The 21,483-nt window shown below is 48.4% G+C and overlaps 2 protein-coding genes across 8 annotated transcripts; one reads left to right on the forward strand and one right to left on the reverse strand.

Moving 5' to 3' along the window:
* The first annotated feature begins 279 nt into the window (after window positions 1-279).
* On the forward strand, window positions 280-5,799 carry katnb1 (katanin p80 (WD repeat containing) subunit B 1). Of its 2 annotated transcripts, none has more exons than XM_057023611.1 (20): window positions 280-572; window positions 1,070-1,183; window positions 1,264-1,394; window positions 1,463-1,580; window positions 1,895-1,995; window positions 2,247-2,288; window positions 2,367-2,450; window positions 2,599-2,714; window positions 3,048-3,119; window positions 3,194-3,344; window positions 3,425-3,615; window positions 3,692-3,840; window positions 3,904-3,954; window positions 4,035-4,099; window positions 4,199-4,381; window positions 4,545-4,694; window positions 4,776-4,852; window positions 4,979-5,053; window positions 5,132-5,248; window positions 5,320-5,799. In XM_057023611.1, the coding sequence occupies exons 2-20, from the start codon at window positions 1,144-1,146 to the stop codon at window positions 5,459-5,461; spliced, it is 2,055 nt and encodes a 684-aa protein (XP_056879591.1). In that variant the 5' UTR covers window positions 280-572; window positions 1,070-1,143; the 3' UTR covers window positions 5,462-5,799. The 2 variants fall into 2 exon arrangements, with proteins under 2 accessions (XP_056879591.1, XP_056879599.1); XM_057023619.1 differs by having other exon boundaries at window positions 312-586.
* Window positions 5,800-6,441: 642 nt separating this feature from the next.
* On the reverse strand, window positions 6,442-20,925 carry kifc3 (kinesin family member C3). Of its 6 annotated transcripts, none has more exons than XM_057023536.1 (22): window positions 20,696-20,925; window positions 14,460-14,580; window positions 13,407-13,546; window positions 12,847-12,991; window positions 12,681-12,757; window positions 12,545-12,610; window positions 12,298-12,426; window positions 11,776-12,012; window positions 11,526-11,702; window positions 11,199-11,346; window positions 10,949-11,079; window positions 10,104-10,215; window positions 9,649-9,830; window positions 9,452-9,556; window positions 9,228-9,358; window positions 8,931-9,054; window positions 8,587-8,716; window positions 8,246-8,475; window positions 8,020-8,172; window positions 7,810-7,939; window positions 7,596-7,642; window positions 6,442-6,924 (listed from the first exon to the last, which is right to left on the reverse strand). In XM_057023536.1, exons 2-22 carry the CDS (start codon window positions 14,539-14,541, stop codon window positions 6,916-6,918), a joined length of 2,685 nt encoding a protein of 894 aa, XP_056879516.1. In that variant the 5' UTR covers window positions 14,542-14,580; window positions 20,696-20,925; the 3' UTR covers window positions 6,442-6,915. The 6 variants fall into 6 exon arrangements, with proteins under 6 accessions (XP_056879516.1, XP_056879501.1, XP_056879513.1 ...); XM_057023521.1 differs by lacking the exon at window positions 20,696-20,925 and adding an exon at window positions 17,009-17,610; XM_057023533.1 differs by lacking the exon at window positions 20,696-20,925 and adding an exon at window positions 16,234-16,475.
* Between the last annotated feature and the right edge of the window lie 558 nt (window positions 20,926-21,483).

Consider the following 21,483-nt stretch of genomic DNA (forward strand, 5'->3'; position numbering starts at 1 on the left):
GCTCGTAATCACATCTAATTTACTGAAAACCAGAAACACAAATAATAAAGTACACAAACATCTGAATATAAAACTATTTGGAATGTATAACATTATTCTATTTGTGGAAAAGAACTTCACTGCATTTGAATCTAATTGTGAATTAAATTTATTTAAAATAAATAAATAACACCTATGTAGACGCAATTGATTCCTTTCTAAAGTCGCTTAACATCCAGCCAATCACATTACGCACAACGGGTCATGTGACACATCAAAGCCACGCAGAGGATGCAAAATAGCAAAATAAAAATACATGTTTTTTAAAAGTAAGGCTGATCAGTCTGCCGGTCTAAAGACAAACAACAGAACATACAAGATAAAATAGAACAAGAACAATACTTGTTAATAAAGTTGTTATTTTAAAAAAAATTGTGACGTTAGCGGAAGACCGGTTGGTGTTTGTTAGTTGCTAAGCTGTAGAGGAGCAACTACACTGTCAACAAGTTGTCATCACCTGGAGACCGAATCCTCATTTACTGGCCGACTTCCTGACCGACAGACCAAAGTTTAACGGCGGTGGACAGGCGGAGGTAAAGCAATTCATGCGCGTCTGTCACCGACGAAACAACCACCTTTAATTAGCTTAGCATCGCTAGTTTACCCGACTTAGCGTTGCTAGTAAACCTTAGCTTGTTAGCTATAGTAGCTGCATTTTCACGTCATCTAAACCACTGTAAAGCCTATTAATGTTTCCAAATCATGCGTTTTCATGTTCAAGAAACGCTAATGCCGGACCCCCAACATCTGCCTTGCCATGGCAACAGAGGGGCGATACCATTTTCCCCTGTAGATTAAGGCTTTTCATTCATTATCAACAGGATTTTCGAAGGTCTCTCTCTCGCTCTCTCTCTCTCTCTCACTCTCTCACTCTCTCTCTCTCACACACACACACACACACACACACACACACACACACACACATTCTCTCTCCCTTTCTCACACAGACAGCGACTGTTGTTGAAAACACCCTGACACCTTCAGTCTGACTGTTAGAAACACTCCAAGTCTGACTGTTGTGCTCCTGTAGGTCTCTGCAGATGCTGAACCAGAGGCTGATGTCTGTCATCAGTCATCTGGACTGAAGTCCAGCAGTATCACGTCATGGCTGCTGCAAACACCACCAAGATATCATGGCGTCTGCGTGAGTCCTTACACGGCTTTACATATGTGATTGTACCAGAATGCGGCGGTAACTGTGTCCCCTCCTGTTTGTCTGGACAGAAAAGTTCGAGGCTCACTCCAGCACGGTTTCCTGTTTGGCGTTGGGGAAAAACTCCGGCCGCCTGCTCGCCACAGGAGGACACGACTGCAGGGTGAACCTGTGGGCCGTCAGCAAGGCCAACTGCATCATGGTGAGGTCACGTGATCGTGCGACCACAGCGACCAGTGTTTGACAGAATCGTGTCCGCTTTTATCTCAGAGCCTGACTGGGCACAAGAGTCCAGTGGAGTGTGTCCAGTTCAGCATGTCGGAGGATCAAATTGTCACTGGTTCCCAGTCCGGATCCATACGAGTCTGGGACATGGAAGCTGCAAAGAGTAAGCGGGAGGGAAGGGGGTCAATGGTGTCAAAAAATCTGTCAATACTTCACTACATCATATAAATATTCCCTATCACACCCAAAGCTAATGAAGGCCGTCGTCATTAATGTCATTATTGTTGCTGTGATGAAGGACAGAAGAGAGATGACGTCATGGTGACGGCATCCCATCAGTTTGTTGACATCCCATCAGCGACTGTTAGAAAGCTTTGTTATTGCCACACGTCTGTAAAATTACGGTGAAAATGGTGGCAGTGGTTGATGGCGTGTGTGATCCATGATTGTTGCTTTGTTGCTTCCTGTCTTTAACAGTTGTTAAAACTCTAACGGGACACAAATCCAGCATCAGCAGTTTAGCCTTCCACCCCTTTCAAGGATTCCTGGCTTCAGGCTCCATGGATACAAACATCAAGGTGTGTGTGGCTGCACTGTTTGAAACAAAATGAGTAAGACGACATGTGACGGGGCAGGTATGGATACGCTAAACAGTTCAAGCTACTATTGGTGTCGGAGAAAAAGATTTTAAAATCAAGACATTTTTATTGCTGTTTGAACATTATCAAAGGAACAACGGTCCTCACAAGTATACTTAAAATATAAAGAGATATTCATGGCCTAATGTGTCCTACTAAGAGTTTGTTTCTTGTGCGACCTCACCTGTCAGCTGTGGGACTTCAGGAGGAAAGGACACGTGTTCAGATACACGGTAAATCTTTTACGCATGTGTGGTATAGCTTTATGTTCCAAACATCCAGTTGTTGATGTGTGTGTGTGTGTTTTGCAGGGTCACACTCAGGCAGTAAGGAGCTTGGCCTTCAGTCCAGATGGGAAGTGGTTAGCTTCTGCCAGTGATGATGGCACTGTGAAGGTACCTGACCATGATGAATCTTCACCAACCTCTGCAGGAAATGAGACAAACTCAGATTTGTGCCCATTTAAACAAGAGCTGAACACGTAACACATTTGAGGAGATGTTCCCAGTCCAGGATTTTGACGTGGTGTCATGTCTCCGTCAGCTGTGGGACCTGATGCAGGGGAAGACCATCACTGAGTTCACGTCTCACACCGCCGCCGTCAACATTGTCCAGTTTAATCCCAACGAGTACCTGCTGGCCTCAGGAAGCTCTGACAGGTCTGACAACTTTGCCCTTTGACTAAAGCGCCAGTAGCTCAATTAATTAAAATAAATTTCAACCCGTGGCAGCTAATGTGCAGGAACCCAAGATTAGCCATGTTAGCTACTGTAGCAGAACTATTGATCGTCAGTGTTGGCTAATATGGGTTGTTGTCACCAAACCTCACCGTACAGTGAACACAACTGGTCAGTCTGGTGACAAGTTAATTACGGATTGTTATGATGGGAAGATGATGTGGCTGGTAGCTGCCAGGAGATTCTTGGTTAGCCGTGCAGCTAACGTCAAATATGCACACGGTGGCATCACAACACTGAGCTCTGCCTCTGCAGGACTGTAAAGCTGTGGGATCTGGAGAAGTTCAAGATGATCAGCTCCATGGAGGGAAACACGACGCCTGTCAGGTGAGTATCATCACAGCTTGTAGTTTTTTAATATGTACGTGTCTTCATATATATGTGTGTGTGTGTGTGTTCAGGTGTGTATGTTTCAGCCCGGATGGTGACTGCTTGTACAGCGGAGCCACTGACTGCATGCGTGTGTTTGGCTGGGAGCCTGACCGCTGCTTTGACGTGGTTACGGCTGGCTGGGGGAAGGTGTCTGACCTGGCGATCTGCAACCAGCAGTTGGTGCGTAGCTCCGCCCACCGGCTGTTGCCGTCAGTGTTAACGGTGTCATCGAGTGAAGCCACTTGCCTGCTCTCCCTCAGATCGGCGTGTCCCAGCAGCTCTCCACTGTGTCGTCTTATGTGGTGGATCTGAAGAGGGTGAAGAAGAGCGGCGGATCCCTGCTCCACGGCGTCACCCATGACGACCAGCCAGCCGCAGAGCCCAAGGATCCTAAAGGATCTGTGCTGCGCCGGAGCTACGAGAGGCCGTCCACGGGCTGCAGCTCGCAGAGGTACCACGCACAGCTCAGCTCATGGAGCCGGAACCTGACATTTTTGAACGTTTTCATTCGGGACCGTCTTCATCAGGGTAAAGCAGAGGTGCGACGCCGATAGGTGGAGCCCCGAAGGTGAGAGGCGGAGCCCCAGCGAGGACGAGGCAGACGAAAAAGTGTCGGCGGCGGAAATCTACAACGCAGAAGATTACAAGGAGATATTCCAGCCCAAAAACGCCATCTGTACGTGCAATGACGTCATCGCTCCTTGTTCATAACCCCCACTGACACATTTCCTTCCCACAGCTCGGACTCCTCCCAGGATGTCGGAACCGTTTCCCGCTCCTCCAGACGACGGTGAGCGCGTTTACTCCACATTCCAGATTATTTTGTCCTCTTAGTGAAGTTGGGCTGATGTTTCTTCTGCTTCAACTCAGAGAGTATTTCAGGGAGCGAACCTCATCCAAAGGACAAGAGTTCTCTTCTTCCTGACAAGCAGCAGGTCAGTGAACGCAGCAGCAGCCCTGTTTTTAATTGTTGAGTGATTTAATGATCTGTTTGTGTGGCTCTTTCTCCATTTACCTCTGTCACACCTGTCCAGAGGGTGGAGCCCACAGGGGAGTGCCCTGCCCCTTCCACTGCTAACCCCGCCCCCTCCAACCACCTGGCCGCTGCCCTGCCTCCTCCTCAGCCTCCAGCACCGGTGAAAGTCAAAACCCAACCAAAGGTTATCCTGAGCGTGAGGAACGATCCGATTGGACTCAATGTGTCCGACTTCCTTCCGGTGAGTCCGAATCTCGTCAACGCGACTGAGCTGATCTGTGGTTTTGGTTCGATAATAGTAGTTTTAGGACTCTTTGTGTAAGAAATGAACACGTTAAATGTTCCAAAGACTGGTGTCCACTCGCCACAGTGGTTTGTTTGAAGCGCGTGTCGTTTTGTGTCAGTTGGCGCCTAGCAACAGAGGCGGGGCTCTGAGCGACGCCGAGGCTCTGTCTCAGATCACCAAGGGTCACGACACCATGTGCGTGATGCTGAGCAGCCGCCACAAGAACTTGGAGACGGTCCGGACTGTGTGGGCCAGAGAGGACATCAAGGTGGGCTCGGTCTTCCAGGTGCAGCAGCCAATGAGAGCACGGCTGCAGCGCCACAGTTCTGACGTTGTGTCCCGTCCACAGCGCGCTCTGGACGCTGCCGTCTCCATGAACGACCTGTCCATCGTGGTGGACATCCTCAACATCATCAACCTCCAGGCGTGAGTCGCACGTTCAGACCTTCATGGGTGACGTCAGGCGTGTTTATGAGAAACGGGACGGACGTCCGGTTGTGTTCAGAGGCGTCATTTCTGACTGTTGCTCACGATCACTCGTACTCACTGCAGGTCGCTGTGGAAACTGGACCTTTGCATGACGGTTCTGCCCCAGATCGAGAAGCTTTTGACCAGTAAATATGAGAGGTGAAGGTCTGGAGATGTCGTCGTCCCCCCTTTGATGGCAGAACCGTCTAAACTGTGCGCTGGTGTGTGTCTCCACAGCTACATGCAGACTGGTTGCACATCTCTGAAGCTCATCATGAGGCATTTCTGGACGCTGATCTCGGACACGTTGAAGGCGACGCCCTCTGTTGGTGTGGACATCACGCGGGAGGAGCGGTGAGTCTGGCCTTGATGTCGTTAGCTGCTAGTCTGAGTCTCCCTGCTGAAGCTCTGGTTCGTTCCTGCAGACACCAGAAGTGCAGAACGTGCTGCAGACAGCTGAAGAACCTGAGCAACGTGGTGAAGAACAGGGCGGTGCAGGTCGGTCGCCACGGCAGCGCCTTCAGGGAGCTGCAGCTGCTCATGCTGCCTCTGGAGGACGTCCTGTGATGAACTCTGCCCATGTGCGGAGGCTTCAGGTGTTTTATTCTTTCCGTCTGAACATGCGGCAACATCGGGGAACACCGCTAATCGCCACGGACACGAGGCAGCGCCTGCTGATTGGCAGACTGAGTTATGGCCCCCTGAGTCCCTGAATACGCCACGGCGCCCATAAATGACAATCGTTAGAGGGTCGCACCTCCAACATCAAGAGGAAACCTGAAAATCAGAGCCCCTTTCACACGTGTTGATGATTGATTTTCTATTTTCCCTACAGATTAATATGAAACGTTCAGCGTTGTACATATTTAATATTGGTGGTTTATTAAAATAAAGTTGAAAATGTTGGGCGTTTCTCTGATTTCACCGGCTGGTAGAACTGTCCCCATGGAAACATTTGACTCAGAAATAGAATTAAAAACTATATTTTTTTAAAGATATATTTTTCTAAATCTACTGTGTGGGGGGCGTGGTTAAGATGACCAACCTCACAACAACGTGCATACAGAAGAATATACGAGAAAGACTGCCTTAATTTTATCACCTTCCCATGTTCTAATAACCAAAATGCTGCTAAAAAGTTGCAAAAACCCACATTACAACCAGAAAGTTCCACAACTACGACGCCTTCTTAAAGAATCCAGGACAGCAAACAGACGCGACATTTAACAAATCTACATATTTCATGTAAACATGGCGATAAAAGAACATTAGAGTCCTACGTGGGACTGACGCTGGACCAGTGGACGGAGTCACGGCTGTCAAAACTCGGACCAAACAGCGACACCCAGCGGTGGACAAGGGTTCAAGCGGCAACATCTGTGGCGGCTGTGTGACGTCACGACCCCCTCTGATCGTGACGTCAGTTTTCTGTCAGAAATGATCGTTTAAATAGTTTCCTGCGGCTCCATGAGCCGATTTGTGCAGTTAACAAAGTTAATTAAAAAAAAAGGTTAAAACCCGGAAAAAAATTAGATCTGAAGGCGACGACACTTTTAAAACAGGTTTATTAAAAACTGAATACAAAAAACTGGAGGATCGACTGCAGAGAAACCAATGGCTGCAGGGAGGGGACAGAACTCGCTCCTCTTCCTGCTCGCGTCTCATTGGACCGCTGGGCAGCAGTGACGTACCCTGGTCGGATAAAGAAGCTACGGACTCACGTGATGGGAAAAAAACAAAAAACAGACAGGAACATAAATCTGAAATGCATCCAAAACTTCAGAATCGTTATCAAACATAAATAAAAAAAAATAAAACACTGTAGTAAGAGTTTATTATAAACCAAGATCTTCATCTTCATCACGCCAGTTAGAAAACAATACAAATTTAAAGTGCAAAAGAAATAAAGTGTTGAAGGGTTTTATTTCCTCTTCAGGATCCAACCAGCACTGCAATAGGTTCCACTTCCCATCAGCCTTTGCTCCTTCACACACAGGAGAGGCCGCGTCAGGCCGTCATCTTCAGTCGTCCTGCATGGGAGAGCGTGATTTAGTCATGTGACCCACACCGCCACCGGGCCACATCCAAATACTGCAGAGTCACAAAAGGGCCCCTTTTCCCTGCAGGAGCGCCGCTGTCCAAAATGTCAGAAAACTACGTGGTTCCTGGTTTTATGGTCACGTGCACGATGATCCCAGCAAAATTTTCACATTACAGAAATAAACCAGAGCAGAGGAAGTAGAAAAGGTGCAGAATTAAAAAAAAAGGTTGATTTGGATTGAACAAATGAAAGAAAAAGACATTCATGTTCGCTGTTGCTATGGTTACGCGTGGCAGTTTTCATCCATTTGGACATGGGCAGTGGGGGAGGGGTGACTCATTCACGCAAACTCACCTGGACACCTGAAGTCACAAGGAAAGGTGCATCTCCACGTTTTTATGCTAAGCTAGGCTACCATCCTGGACTGAACAAACGCTTTAGGCGCTTTAGGTAACGACACCTGAACGCACCAGCGCTGAAGCTTTTCATTGTGACTTGAACGCACCTCCATCACTCAGGCGGCAGATGGCAGCGTGCAGCACGAACGCCGCCCTGCAGGTGCACAGCAGCCGGCGCAGCTCTGTGGTTACACAGGTGAACGTGTGCCATGCTAAGCGTGATCATGCCACTATCCACCAACCAACATACACCTTCACCTACCTGCCCACTGTCCCCAACCAATGGGCTGCCCCTCTCTACATGTCTGTCTGAAAACCAACCACAGACAGGTGAGTTAATCTGGCTTCATTTAAGCTTCTTTCATTTCCCATGATGCTTTTGTTCATCTTATACATTAGGAGTTTTGATTTGAACAGCAGCGCCACTAAACAGTTGTAATCAATTATATTTGATCGCCGCGTGTACGTGTGTGTACCTGTGGACAGCTGAGACTGGGATCGCCTTCGGGAGGTGCTGGGGGTCCTGGAGGTGGAAGACAGAGTGGAGCCAGCACTGCTGGCCCGGGAGATGGGCAGAGGAACAGGGGTCACCGGGGGGGAGTCGAACTGTGGGGACATTAGCAGGAAATAACTGTCAATAAGTGAAAGAGAGGTGGGGGGGGCGTCTCTGCGTATCTGTGTGTTACCTCCACACTGTCATGTGTGGGCGAGGACGAGGTGGAGGAGTTCTCGTGTCTCCTGGCTGATGAGCTGGAGGAAGACAGCTCCACACTGCGGACCCGCTGAGCAAACTTCAGCGAGCTGATGGACTCGCTCATGTTGGCGGGCAGAGGGGACACCTGTGATGGGGACGGGGGACAGAAAGGAGAATGAGGCTGCTGCTCATCGGCCGACCAGCAGCCGCTCTCTCACCTGCACCATCATCAGCGTCTTGCTGTCGCCGCTCAGGGAGTCCTGCAGCAGGTACGTGAGCCGCGAGTTCCTGAAGGGCACGTGGGAGTGCTTGCCGCGCAGCGCGTTGATGACATCACCAAGCGCCGACAGAGACTTGTTGATACACTGAGCCTCTCGGAGCCGGTTGCCCTCCGCCCCCGACTTGGCGATCCTCTCAGAGCCGGCCAGGTCCACCAGGTTCAGCTTACCTGCAGGACATCAGTGATGTCACACACAACAGCACGAGACGCGTCATAAGCTATGATTAGCATTGAGCTCTGTGCGCGTGTGTGTGTGTGTGTGTGTGTGTGTGTGTGTACCCTGTGTACGGCTTCCTGTCACCGTGTTGTATCCGGACACGGTGATGATGAGCAGAGCATGTGAACGCGAGCTGTGTTCGTTCAGGTTGGTGCACGCCGTCGCTCTGTTCATGTGACCCAGCTCAAACACCTGGAGACGCACATGTCAGACATCCTCGTCAGCAGGAAGTCGACTCTGACAGCCGCTTCCATTTGATCAAACGCTGATAAAATAAAGCCCTCCCCAGGGAGAACGCTTTTGTGTCCGCGGTGCTTCTTTTTTACACGTTTTTCTTCTGGCGAGCTGCTGTGCATCAGGATTAATAAAGTTGGTGAAAAGCACGAGCAGAACAGGAAGTGCTCACCCGGTTGATGTCTTCAGGACTCTGGACGGTGAATTCGGTCAGTCCGGGGACGTACAGCTGTCCGCTACCATCGGGATTCATCTTGATGTCCAGCCTGTCACTGAGACTGTCGCCCAGCAGATTCCTGATCCACAAACAGACGTCCACATTACAGATGTTGTTCAACCAGGAACGTTAGCTGGCTGGCTAACGACTGAGAGCTTTAGCTCCTGTAGTTTGTTAATGAATCTGGCACAGGAAACCATGAACAGGGACACATGAGGTGCTTTGGGATAGAAATGTTTGGAATTCTGTCACCTCAGTGACTCGTTGTAGATCTCCACCATGCTGACGGTGATGGTGTAGTCCCAGTCTGGAGCTTTCTCCAACACCTCTGAGAACAACAGGCGCAGCGCTCGCTGGTTAATACCAGGGTTGTCTTCTATGCCCTGAACACACACACACACACACACACACACACACACGCTGTTGTCAGTTAGGCACCCGGTTCATTGAAGCTGCACTAGAAGCGATCAGCTGACCTCCATGGTGTACGTCTTCCCAGAGCCGGTCTGTCCGTAAGCAAATATGCAGACATTAAAGCCATCGATACAGGAAGTGACCAGAGACTGAACCTCCTGAAACACCTGGTGGACACATGACACCAAACACAGGAGAGGAGGGTTTCATTTCCCTTGACAGCTGTGACCTCAGAGTGGCCCGTGGTCATGGGACCCACCTCTTCCTGTGATGCCGGAGGAGGAAAGACTTTATCCAGCTCAAACTTCATGACTCTGCCTTTGTTGGAGAGGTAGAGGACGGCGTCGTCATCCGAGTCAAAGCTGAGCATGGTCCTGGCGTCCACAGAGTCCTGCTCCTCCTGACTGATGGGCCGGACGCGGCAAAACACACGGATGTTACCTTCAAGAGAGGGGGAGGACGGCTTTAGAACACCGGCTAAAACATGCTGACAGACACATATTCAATCAGTATTTGATCGAGCAAACGTGCATCATCCTGTTATTCAGTGTGTGTGTGTGAGACCTCTGAACAGTGTGTGTGATGGTGGGTGTGTGTGAGACCTCTGAACAGTGTGTGTGATGGTGGGTGTGAGACCTCTGAACAGTGTGTGTGTGATGGTGGGTGTGTGTGAGACCTCTGAACAGTGTGTGTGATGGTGGGTGTGTGTGAGACCTCTGAGTCGGACCAGCTCGTTGTGACACTTCTTCCTCAGGTTCATCTCTCGCTTGTATTTGCGCAGCAGCTCCTGATTGGTGCTGCTGACCTCACTGATCACCTGACAGATCTGAGCCATCAGAGAGAGAGGGGGGGGGGGGGGAGAGGGAGACTCAACTAGCATCATGACAGTCAGTACAGAATAAACCACATAAACGATCTCACAGAGGAAGGTTTTCAGCTTCATCCTAAAGCAGAGCAGAGCTCCTCCTCCTGTTCCTGGACAGGCTGCTGGTTCCACAGCTGTAGGCTGGACCACCCAGTAAAGATTCTAGCAACCAGCAGTAAACCAGTACCCAGACTGGAGAGATCTACTGGGGAGATCTGCTGATCTGCTGTGGGCTTCTCCAGATGTGATGGAGCTCGACCTCCTAGAAGGTCAGGAGGATTCTAACTGTTCTGGATTCCTGAACTCTAAGTGCAGCGTTCTGGATCAGCTGGAGCTTCTGACAGAACCGTCCAGACCTCCTGATGATGCTGAATCCCAGCAGTTCAGGAAGGAACAAATCCTGGACCAGTTTTACAGCATCGTTCAGTCAGTCTGATCTCTGGAATGTTAAATTAATGTAAACGGAGCTCCTGGAGACATTTTAGTATGAGTTAAAGGACAGATCCTGGTCAAAGGTCACTCAAAGATTCCTCTGATAAACCAGCTACTAAAGAATTGATTCAGAGTCGTGATGAAGCTGTGGAAGCTCAGGTCAGAACCAGTCTGAATGTCCTTGATGATAATGATAATGATAATGATGATGATGATGATGAAGCATCGGGCTCTGGTGGGAAGAGTCAGAGTAGTCACTGACCTCCTGCTTGGCCTGGGTGATGGCCTGGTCCAGCATGAAGGGGAAGTCCTGAACCTGCCTTTTCAGGAGGTTGTAGTCTAAGGTGAGGGTCCGCAGGGCCGGCTGCAGACTCAGCAGGTTCAGGCGCACTCCTGCAACCCCAGAGGAGAAGGCTCAGCCAATCACAACGCAGCGGCTCAGCTCCAGCACCAAAATATAATCCCAACACAGAAAACCCTCCTCAGCAGTGCAGGGAGGCGCCGCATCTGACCTGCCAGGTTCTCGTGGACCGCCTTCATCTCGCTCTCCGCTCTGATGAATGCCTCCTCGATCACCCGGTTCTTCTCCTCTTCTAGGTTCTGCATCTCAGCCTCCAGATGCCCCTGTGCACGCGCCATCTCTCCTTCATAGACGAGGATCTGAAGGAAAAAACAAGGCGACGTCAACAGCGGGAGGCACCAGCATCACCAACTTGTGATCTAGTTAACAGCCGAGGAACCTGAGGAACCTCTCATCTGATCATTCTGCAGTTTTCTCAGAGCCACATGGTGACTGTTACGTGTTCCCTCTGACAGACAGGTGAGCAGACAAGTGTCACCTGTGTTCTCAGCTGAGCGCAGATCCTCTGGGACTCGTGCAGCTGTGTCTGCAGGTCCTTCTGCAGCTGCTTCTGCGTATGCAGCTGCTCCAGTAAGTCCTCGTTCTTCTTCTGCAGCTCAGCCACCGCTCTGCCAGCATCTGCAGGCTCCTCCTCCTCCACCATGTGGGTCACACACTGCAGAAGGCAACAGCCCCGTCAGAGCAACCGTCAGCTATCTGCATCAAGCTTCACCTGAGTGTCTCCTCACCTTTGCCCTGGGTGGTGTGACCAGGTGCCTGCTAAGCTCCCCCTCCGTGAGCTTCAGCTCTGCCTGCCTCTTCCTGGTCTCTTCGAGCTGCTGGGTGGTGCCGTGCAGCTGCCGGTGGAGACTCTCCAAGCTGGAGCTTTTCTCCACCACCTCTTTTTCCAGCTCGGCCAGCTGCTGTTCCCTCTGCCGCGCCTGCCTCTCCCAGTGGAACATCTCCCTCCTGAGAGTCTCCACCTCCTGAAAGTCAAGTACGACTTTGATCAACGTGCAAACATGGATCGATAAGCACTGTTAAGGGGATTGTCTGATCGTTAAGGTGCCTCATATAAGCCGCAGGTGTGTAGAGAGTTATTATGAAGGACAGGGTTTATGAGGACAACCGTATCACTGCTGCAAGGTGGATTGAACAATAAAACTTTCATTTGTGCTTCATGTTGAGAACCCAGGTCACAACAAGTTCTAGCCTTTCAAACCGCGCTAGTTAAATGTTACAAGAATTATTCATGATCCTGGTGCACAAACCTGGCTGTGAGAGCAGTGGCTGCAGCTCTCTGCAGCAGCATCGGTGGACTTGCATGACTTCAACTCCTTCTTCAGACGCTGGTTCTCCACCAGCAGCAGCTCCAGCTGCTTCTCCAGGTCTGTCGCCCCCTGCAGGAAAGAAAGGGGGAACGCAACCTTTGTAAAAAATAAATAAATCCTATCTTCTTATCTTATCTAACAAGTCAGTTGTACTGTTTCCTGAGTAACATGAATGAGCAAATCTCACCAGCTGAGAGCGAAGTCTCTCCACCTCCTGAGTCTGATTAGACACTTTCTTCTCCAGCTCCTCCACCTGCAAATACAAATTGTTTAAAGCCTGAAAGAAAAACTGGCACGAGGGGTCCACAGGCGAGCAGATTTACCTTTGTGTGCAGCCGAGTAACAAGCTGCTCTCTAAGTGGATCTGAAGTTTGATCGTCTGACAGCAGTGACCTCACACCTTAACACACACCATAAATATCAGGATTCATCATAACGTGAAGGATTCAGGATTGATGGGGTGTGTTATAAAGACATTTGTCACCGCACCACTGGGTGACGGCTGAAGCGCTTCAGCTCCAGCGCTGGTCTTCTCCACACCACTGCACTGCTGCTGCAGCTGGAGCAGCAAACGACGACTGACTTCCTGAGAGTGAAGATGGGCCTGAAACTCAAAAATCTTGTCCTGCAGAGTCTAAACACACATAAAACCAAACATATCATTTTAGTAAATTACAGTGTTTTGATTAGCAACAAGTAAAAATTGCCCAACAACTGGGAGAGGAAGTTGGAGGGGCTATAGAGAGGTGCACCAGCAAGACCATGTGACCTGCAGATATAGGTCAGCACCGGACAAAGGTAATGACATAGCAAAACTCTGCTCACCAATCATAGCACCAGGCTGCTCTGAGTCAGCAGTAGGAGAGGGGTGTGTGTGTGTGTGTGTGTGTGTGTGTGTGTGTGTGTGCAGTGCAGAGAAACTCACAGTAAGCACACATATACAGGGGGATTTTCAGTCTCAAAGCTTATATTAATCACTTCTTCGGTTCAGTTTAATCTTAGGGGCCATTTGTGGAAGTGGTCACATGCTGCCCGCCATCTTTAATCACCTGAATGAGAAGTTGCTGGTTGGGCGTGTTTGATTCGGACAGCTCTGCAGTCAATGAAGGGCGCTGTGAGTAGGTGGCGGTGGGCAGAGACAGGAAGGAAGCATCGTCTTCACCATCACTCAGGAGGTCCACTGAGCTCGCTACAGACGTGGAGGAAGTGAGATCAGAGATGAAGGTTCTAAAGCAGATTCTGTTCTGTTCAAACAGGAGCCAATGCAAACAAAAAGGCGTTTTTTCGTTCCATGAGTTGCTGGGATTTAAAGGGATCAGCTGCGATCAGCTGACACTGGAGGACTGTAACCGTGTCTGACCAGCAGAGGGCGCTGTCTCCAACCAATCTGACACGATAACGAGACTAAAGAAAATAATCGATCTTATTTAAAAACAAAAAGGCGAGTTCAGTAGACACACCACTGATGAGTGACTGTTAAATGATTGCTGATTATTGAGTCCAACCACAAAGCTGCTGATAAAAACTGGTGAATCTTTAATCTCTGTGTTTGTGTGTTGCAAGTTTGGCCTGAGGCCTCTGAGTATTAAAAAGGCTTATCTTGTTTCTCAATCTGAAAATTTGACACACAATACCTTAACCATCCTTTAACAAATATAATCAATACTTAACCATCAGAAAAATCCATTAAACAATAGTCTCATAGTTCAACTAAACAAAATAAGTAATGAAGTGAAAATAAATGTTAATATTTGAATGTACTGAGCTGTATAACCTATTACTGCATCAACCATTAAAAGGAAACTATTGTTAAAACCATATTAATAAACTACACATAATCAACAGTCTAACAGCAACACATTGTAGCAGGATATCCCTGAATATATGGCCTCTCAACAATCTCAAAACTGAAACTATTACACTGTTGTTGATGAAAGAGACACACACGCACACAAAAAGTCAATTACGAAATCAAAAACAACCATTTAAACTTGCCTTATGATGTGGACCAGCTCCATTCATTATTTCATGTCTCCACATGCTCGCACACACACACCAGTCATGTCAAAAATGCTGTCACACTGGTGGGACGTTGAACTCACCATCCAATGAGGCGTCTTTCTTCCAGAGCTCTTGTAGGCAGGGGGAGTGGCTGAGGTCCCACGTCTTTCTGGTGCTGTACATGACCGCCGGGCTGAGCAGAGCACTGGACCGCTGGACCTGCTGCAGGCGCACACACACACACACACACACCACACACACACACACACACACAACACACACACACACACACACACACACACACACACACACACACACACACACACACACACACACACACAGTTAGTATAAAGTCCATTTGGGGAACACAAATCCTTAGTGTGGGTCACCCCTGATGGTCACGCTGATATGTTGCACATGTGTGTTCCACGTCACACGTGAGCAAAGATTAACATCAAGTCCTTTTATTATTCGGATACATTTTCCTTCTAGCAGGTTAGAAAAGGATTTGAAACAAAACGACTGTTTATATGTTGCCCCCTGGTGGCAAAAGGAGAGCACCTCAGGCACCTGTGAGGTTCCTGAGTTTGATTAAATTCTTCTTTTTTTCCTTTATTAACTTGGATCTTTACCAACCATTTGCTGATTGATCGTTGCATTGACTGAAGTTTGCTTCAACTGAACCGGTTGTCAGTTTAGGTAACAGTCCCACAGGTTAAACACAAACATCAGTAAAATGTGAAATATGTCACAATAAAATACCCTAAACACGTGTAATGGAATTTAACAGCACACAAAAAAAGCAAAAAAAAAATGTAAAAAATTTCTTTTCAGAATCCAAACACAACTAACTGATCCAACCAATCAGAGCTCCTTTTTTAACCATTCTGCCATGCGCTGGGATGCTGATCCCCATCTGGTCCCACTCAGACCCAGTCTAAACTGGTGTCCTGTGCTGCACGCTGACCTGCAGTCAGCTAACACACCTGCACGACCAAAGCAGGACTGCAGACTTCTGATCTGGGAGCAGCCAGAGTGGTGGGGATGAAGGTAATCTGGTAATCCTCGCAGCGACGGCACAGGACCCTCGCGCTCCCAGACCTCCTGTAGAGGACTGGAGCTTGGAGGATAGAGAGATATATATACACATAGCTATATCTTATGCTTCTTATGGACACACCTCCTCATTCTGAACCATATTTATCAACTTTAAAGGACATAAGAATGAAAAAAACGACATTCTGTGAATGCAGCAGTCAGTGAATCTTTGGCTTCGGTTTTGGAAGAAATGATGAATTCTAAAAAAAACACTGAGGGTTTCTATGCCTGATCTGACCTGCAGGGAGACCACAGCAAGACCCATTGTACCGTCCCATGCACATGTGTCAGAGCAGAAATCCAAACTGACGCACTGGTTTTCCAGACGGTTAGAGCAGCAGCCATGTGCTCCTCCACCAGACGAGCAGTCTCCTGCAGCACAGACGGCAGGAATACCGCCACCGTGCCCTATAATCAACGTTAACCTCCAGGTTCTGTGCGTTGAAAAATACAAACCCAAACCTGCTGGTGTTGCAGTGAGACCATAAGGGGACAAAAGAGGGATTCTCAGAGAGGTAAAAGGAGAAATAAAGCGATAGCAGCAGGCCTCCGCTGCCTGCCAGCAGATGACAAGAATTCAGGTCAGCACAGCAAACGTGACACCCTGCACCAGCAGAGGAAGCATGACGTCTCCCATCAGGCTACAGCCGCCTCCGTCAGGCTACAGCCGCCTCCGTCAGGCTACAGCCGCCTCCATCAGGCTACAGCCGCCTCCATCAGGCTACAGCCGCCTCATTTTCACTACAGCAGGTCGGCTCCTCCCGTCACCCCTCTTACCTCCTTGCCTGTGGCCTCGCCGGCACCATTATTGCGGCATCGTCGTTTTCCTTGCTGTAGATTCCGTCTGACACCGAGCAGCAGGGTAACACCCCCCCTTCATACACACACACACACCTCCTTCTCTCTCTGTCCCCTAGCAACAGCGCAGCAGCATCCTGCAGCCCCACCCCCCTCCTTCCATCCAGATAAATATTTTAGCCTCTACTGAAGCCTGAGTAGTTGCACCAAATGAAATATTTACTATGTGTGTGTGTGTGTGTGTGTGTGTGTGTGTGTGTGTATTTGCATGTGGGACAAAGACAGAAAGAAAATTTGAATATTAGAGAATCATTTGAGGTGATGACACCAACAAGCTATGAACATGCTGCCCAAGCCACGCCCACCCGTGTCACCAACCAATCACAGACATTCTTACTGAAAATACACAAAGCAGATGAAAGAAAAGGGCTGAGGTTTGGTTTTCCAGGGGAAAAATTGTTTACTATAAATGAATTTCCTGAACCTGTCCTCACAGCAAGCGTCAGATTAACATGCTCAGCTGCCAGATTAAAAGATGAATCGGCGGTTACATAAGAGCTGATCTGCTGGACATGCAAGAGGTCACAAGAAACGTCGATTTAAGCGAAATACTGCGAGGCTGACCACGACACAGAACACTCGTGGTTAAACCGCAGCAAAAATCAGACAAAGTTTCTTATTCAAAAGAACCAAAAGTGGCTTCGGACCTTTTGACGGCCATCGTAGAATCACCACGGAACCTTCCCCTGCTCACCTGAACCCTGCGCCGTCGTTTGCTCCTCGCCCCGCCGCCTCCCAAAGCTGCCGCCGCCTCTGGGCTCCTGCTCGGTTTGCCACCTGTCCAGCTCTTAAAGAGGCTGTGGAGGGCCAAGACAGCCAGAGAGCAGAGGACGTGCATGACGCCTCCAGGAGCGCCAGTTCAGCCTGGCATCTAATCTCAGGGGAACCTCATCCAATGTGAATCATCAGGTTCTGGCGAGTTCCTATCACCTCAGATCCATTACCCTCGTAACATTTCCCTGTAACTGATTAAAATGTGCTGGACCTTGTCCTCCTCGCCCCTGTTGTTGTCACGTCCACAGTCACCTGAGAGGTAACTAAAGCTTCATCAGGGAGTTTAACCCTGTGCTGTTCTACCTCCGATCGGCCCCAAAGTTGATGGAAAAAACTAAGTAGGGTAAAATGTTGAGAAAAAAAAGTGGTGAAAATCAAAAAGTCAACAAAAATGATCTAGAAAACAGAAAAGTTACTTATGAAACTGTATGGACCATGGTGTTTAAAGGTGAAAGTTTCCTTTGGATAAAGCGTATCTCAGGACGAGCTGGGACGAGCTGGTGCCGTCGTGTCCCCTGTGACCAGCAGATGTAGGACAAAACTGGAAAAACCTCCAGCAGATTAGACCGAGGTGGATCTTCACCTCCATGAGAGAGAGAGAGACAGAATCTCACCCTCCCTCTATCTGTGGGACATCTGTTGTTTCTGCTGGATAAAACTCCTGATGACGTAACAACGGATGAAAATATTTTAGAGTGGCATCTGTAGTCAACGATGATGCCTTTGGACTCCATTATTGCCGTTATTTTAGGACATGTTGTCCTGTCCACGGGACAGAGCAAAGGATCATGGGAGGCGTGCATGCCGGGACCTCGACATATCGCTCTAAACAACACATCAACGCAGCAGGCAACTCTACACAACAAAACAGCCCGTTTCCAGTCCAGCGACCACTTTCAGGGTCCTAATGAGGGGGCGGAGCCAAAGCAGGGAACGGCGTTGCTTACAGTCACATGACATCACCCCAACATCTCACACACCGACTTTCACAAACACATGAAGAGACTTTTTTCTTTTTCAGTCACTGGAACACTGCTTTGGCAGGTCTCCCGTTCACTTTATCACGCCAATCTCCAGTGAGCCATAAACCAGGAAGTGGTTAGCATTTCTAATGATCCATGCTAGCGTCACCCGAGGAATGTTCATCCCAATGTCAGCACGGGTAGAGAACATCGCCTCACATGTCGATTTATATGAAATCTCTGCAGATCACAGACAGACGTGTCTTTATTTAGGAAATAACATTGTAGAGGGAGCCGGTTCTGAGCTGCTGTCATGTTTCCTGTATCCTTCAGGTTCTGCTCTAATTTGATGGACGCCATCCAGTCCAATCATTTGATGTCCCAGTTCTGGACTGAGCTCTGAAACGAAGCTTCGCAGCACAGTAGAAAAGAGACGTCAGAGTGGGCGGAGCCTCTTCATCTTAGTGGTTTGCACTCCCAAAAAGTAGCGCGCACACACCCAACGCTGCCCTCCACCACTGCTATTTTCAGAGAAAATTACAGTGTGGGTGGCAGGAAAATAAGAGTGGCACACACACACACACACACACACACACACACACACACACACACACACACAACACACACACACACACCACACACACACACACACACACACACACACACACACACACACACACACACAATTTTGGTGGTCTGGCTCCACCTGTTGGCCTACAATAGATCAGCTGACAGTCTGCTGCCATCTGGTGTCACTCTTATACATTACATCTCACACACGCACACACACACGTGATTTTTTAAGTTATCTGAAAACAAAAAGTTACCTTCACGATTGATTAGTTCAAGATACTGATTCATTTCTGATTCTGTTAGATTAGTTCTTTAAATCTAAATGACCCCGCAGTGATCCGCTGGTATCGATCCGGCTGATCATTTGCTCTGGACTAAGTTTGTGATCATCAGATCACAGATTTTAGTGCTAAATACCAGCAGTAAACACAGGCAGCAGTTTAAATGAGGATTTGCTCATGATGTTTGAGCGTTGATCATCCTGACGGAGGTTTGTGAAGAAGCTTCTGAATGGAAAGTGGTAAAAATCCGCATTTGTGGCTCCTCACCAGTAAAACAGGTTTACCATAGAAATGAGGTTTTATTGCAACGTCACAGCTGGGACCCAATGTTCTCCCGATGATGTCATCACCCTCCGCCCTCGCCAAGCTTTCCAGTGTCCTGGACACCTAACTGGAAACACACTCCTGCTGGTTAAACTGGAACAGGCTCCTCCCACATACAGCGTGAAGGCAGCACCCATCTGAACCCTGCTGTTGTGACAGAACTACACCATTACTGTACCCCATTTACCCCGTCTGCCCCATTAAATGTGTTGCTAACCAGAGTGCAAACGTGCGCTGTACCAGCTTTTCTCTCCTGCTGTGGGTCACCAGTATGGGTAAAACACCCTGAAAAGTCAATAAATTCATTAAAAGTCCAAAATTTAAAAGTAAGAATTTCACTAATGCTGCCTGAAGATTAGACATAACATCAAAACTATATTATTGATCTTCAGTTATGACAGTTGTGTTTTTATGGAACAAAGAAAAGTTTTATTCCTTTAGTGGAGCTCCGCATTTCATGTAATCATCCCCACCACCTTCCTCATCACCACCTTCCTCATCACCACCAGCTCCATCTTCATCAACACCACCTTCATAACGACCATCACCATCATCCTCACCAACTGTATCACCATCAAACCTTGATCACCACCAACACCTTCACCACCATTGCCACCACCATCATCATCATCATAAACCACAGTTGTAGATTTTATAATTTTGCTCCTTCTGAATCATCCCTGATTTCAAACCCACAAGTAAACAGTGAGTGTGTGTGTGTGTGTGTGTGTGTGTGTGTGTGTGTGTGTGTGTGTGTGTGTGTGTGTCTGTTCTTGCACTTGCTCCCCAAATTTGGTCTCGGTGCAAAATTACAGCCAGGTCCAAAAGGAGCTTTCTCTGACCCGCCATTTCAGTGTCAAGGAGGAAAGGGGCGGGGCACGGTGGAGAGTGGGCGTGGCTTGGTTGGATCTTCGGGTGTTTTGCACAGATGAGGCGGGGTTATGTAAATTAGCCCCGCCGTTACGTCACGACGGGAGCTGAACCTGAACCGCCTGCAGGAGTCCCAGAGGGTGGGCTCCAGAGACGAAGCGGGACTCTGCGTTCCTCATTCTCCGAGTTGGCAGGATCAAAGAGGACCAGTTTATACAGTATATGCACAGACCAGAAAAAACGTGTTTAAGGTTGCAGTTTTAATTGGCTTAGATCAGAGCCAGTGTTAAAGGGATGTTGGGATGGTTAGGGCGGGGAATGCATCATGTCTATGAAAGTCCTCACAGTGATAGAAGTACGTGTGTGTGTGTGTGTGTGTGTGTGTATGTGTGTGTGTGTGTGTGTGTGTGTGACAGGTCAGCTCGCTTTTGTTAAAAACTGAAAAGAGCTGTGTATGTAGAAAGTTCTGGACGTTGGCATGAACAGAGGAGCAGTGACGTGAAGTGAAGCCGGTCCGACGGACAAACATTGTCTCCATTAACCACGGGCGTCAGATTTAATGCCGCGAAAACTTTCCAGACGTTAGACTTTCCTTACCTCTGGTCCCAGGCAGCGACACCTCTCCCCGTCCCCTTTCGGCCTCTCAGATGAAGCCCTCCTGTCTCCCTCGGGTGAAAAGATGCTGTCTGAAAAGTTAAGTTTAAATCCGGGCGGAAACGGGCCAGCAGCGGCCAGTGGACGGCGGACTTTTTCCTGTGGCGGAGGAAACGAGTCGTCCCGTGGCCAAACCTCTGTCTGCCTGTGCTGCCTTCACGAACTGTCGGACATGTGGGACGTAGCTGTCGCTATCTCACAGCGTTTATGTGGATGAGGGCGGTGATTTCACAGACCACGTGGAAAAAAAACATTATTTACCAAACCAGCAGTGTTACTGGTATTTTTACATTTTAGATACTTTGTATATATTGTTTCATAAAGCCAAAAGTATTGTATTTAGTTTTATGGATCGACTTGTACTTTTGTGAGCTGTTCTTTCCTTTAATGTAAATTTCCCTGCAAAAGCAGTTTTTCGTGTTAGATTTTGAAAGTGTATACAAAAAACTACTCTAGAATAATGTGTTCTGCCAGCAGCTACAAGTTTATATCACCGTGTGGTACTTTTTTGTCATTAAAAGCACAGTCACTTTCAGAGCAGCATCCTTTCATTTCTTAGTGGTGTTTCTTTGTGTTTGCGGCCCAGTTCAACACAATGAGATTTTCCTGTGCTTCCTAAATTCTTTCCTTTAGCTGCAGCCCTTCTGTTTAACAATCTCAATGGTAACATTGCTTAAGTGAGCGCTTACTGTTATATTTGAGGCTAAAGTTTCACTGTTTCAGTGCTCAGA

Source organism: Takifugu flavidus, chromosome 2, assembly GCF_003711565.1.
Source record: "Takifugu flavidus isolate HTHZ2018 chromosome 2, ASM371156v2, whole genome shotgun sequence".
In the NCBI taxonomy this organism is placed as follows: Eukaryota; Metazoa; Chordata; class Actinopteri; order Tetraodontiformes; family Tetraodontidae; genus Takifugu; species Takifugu flavidus.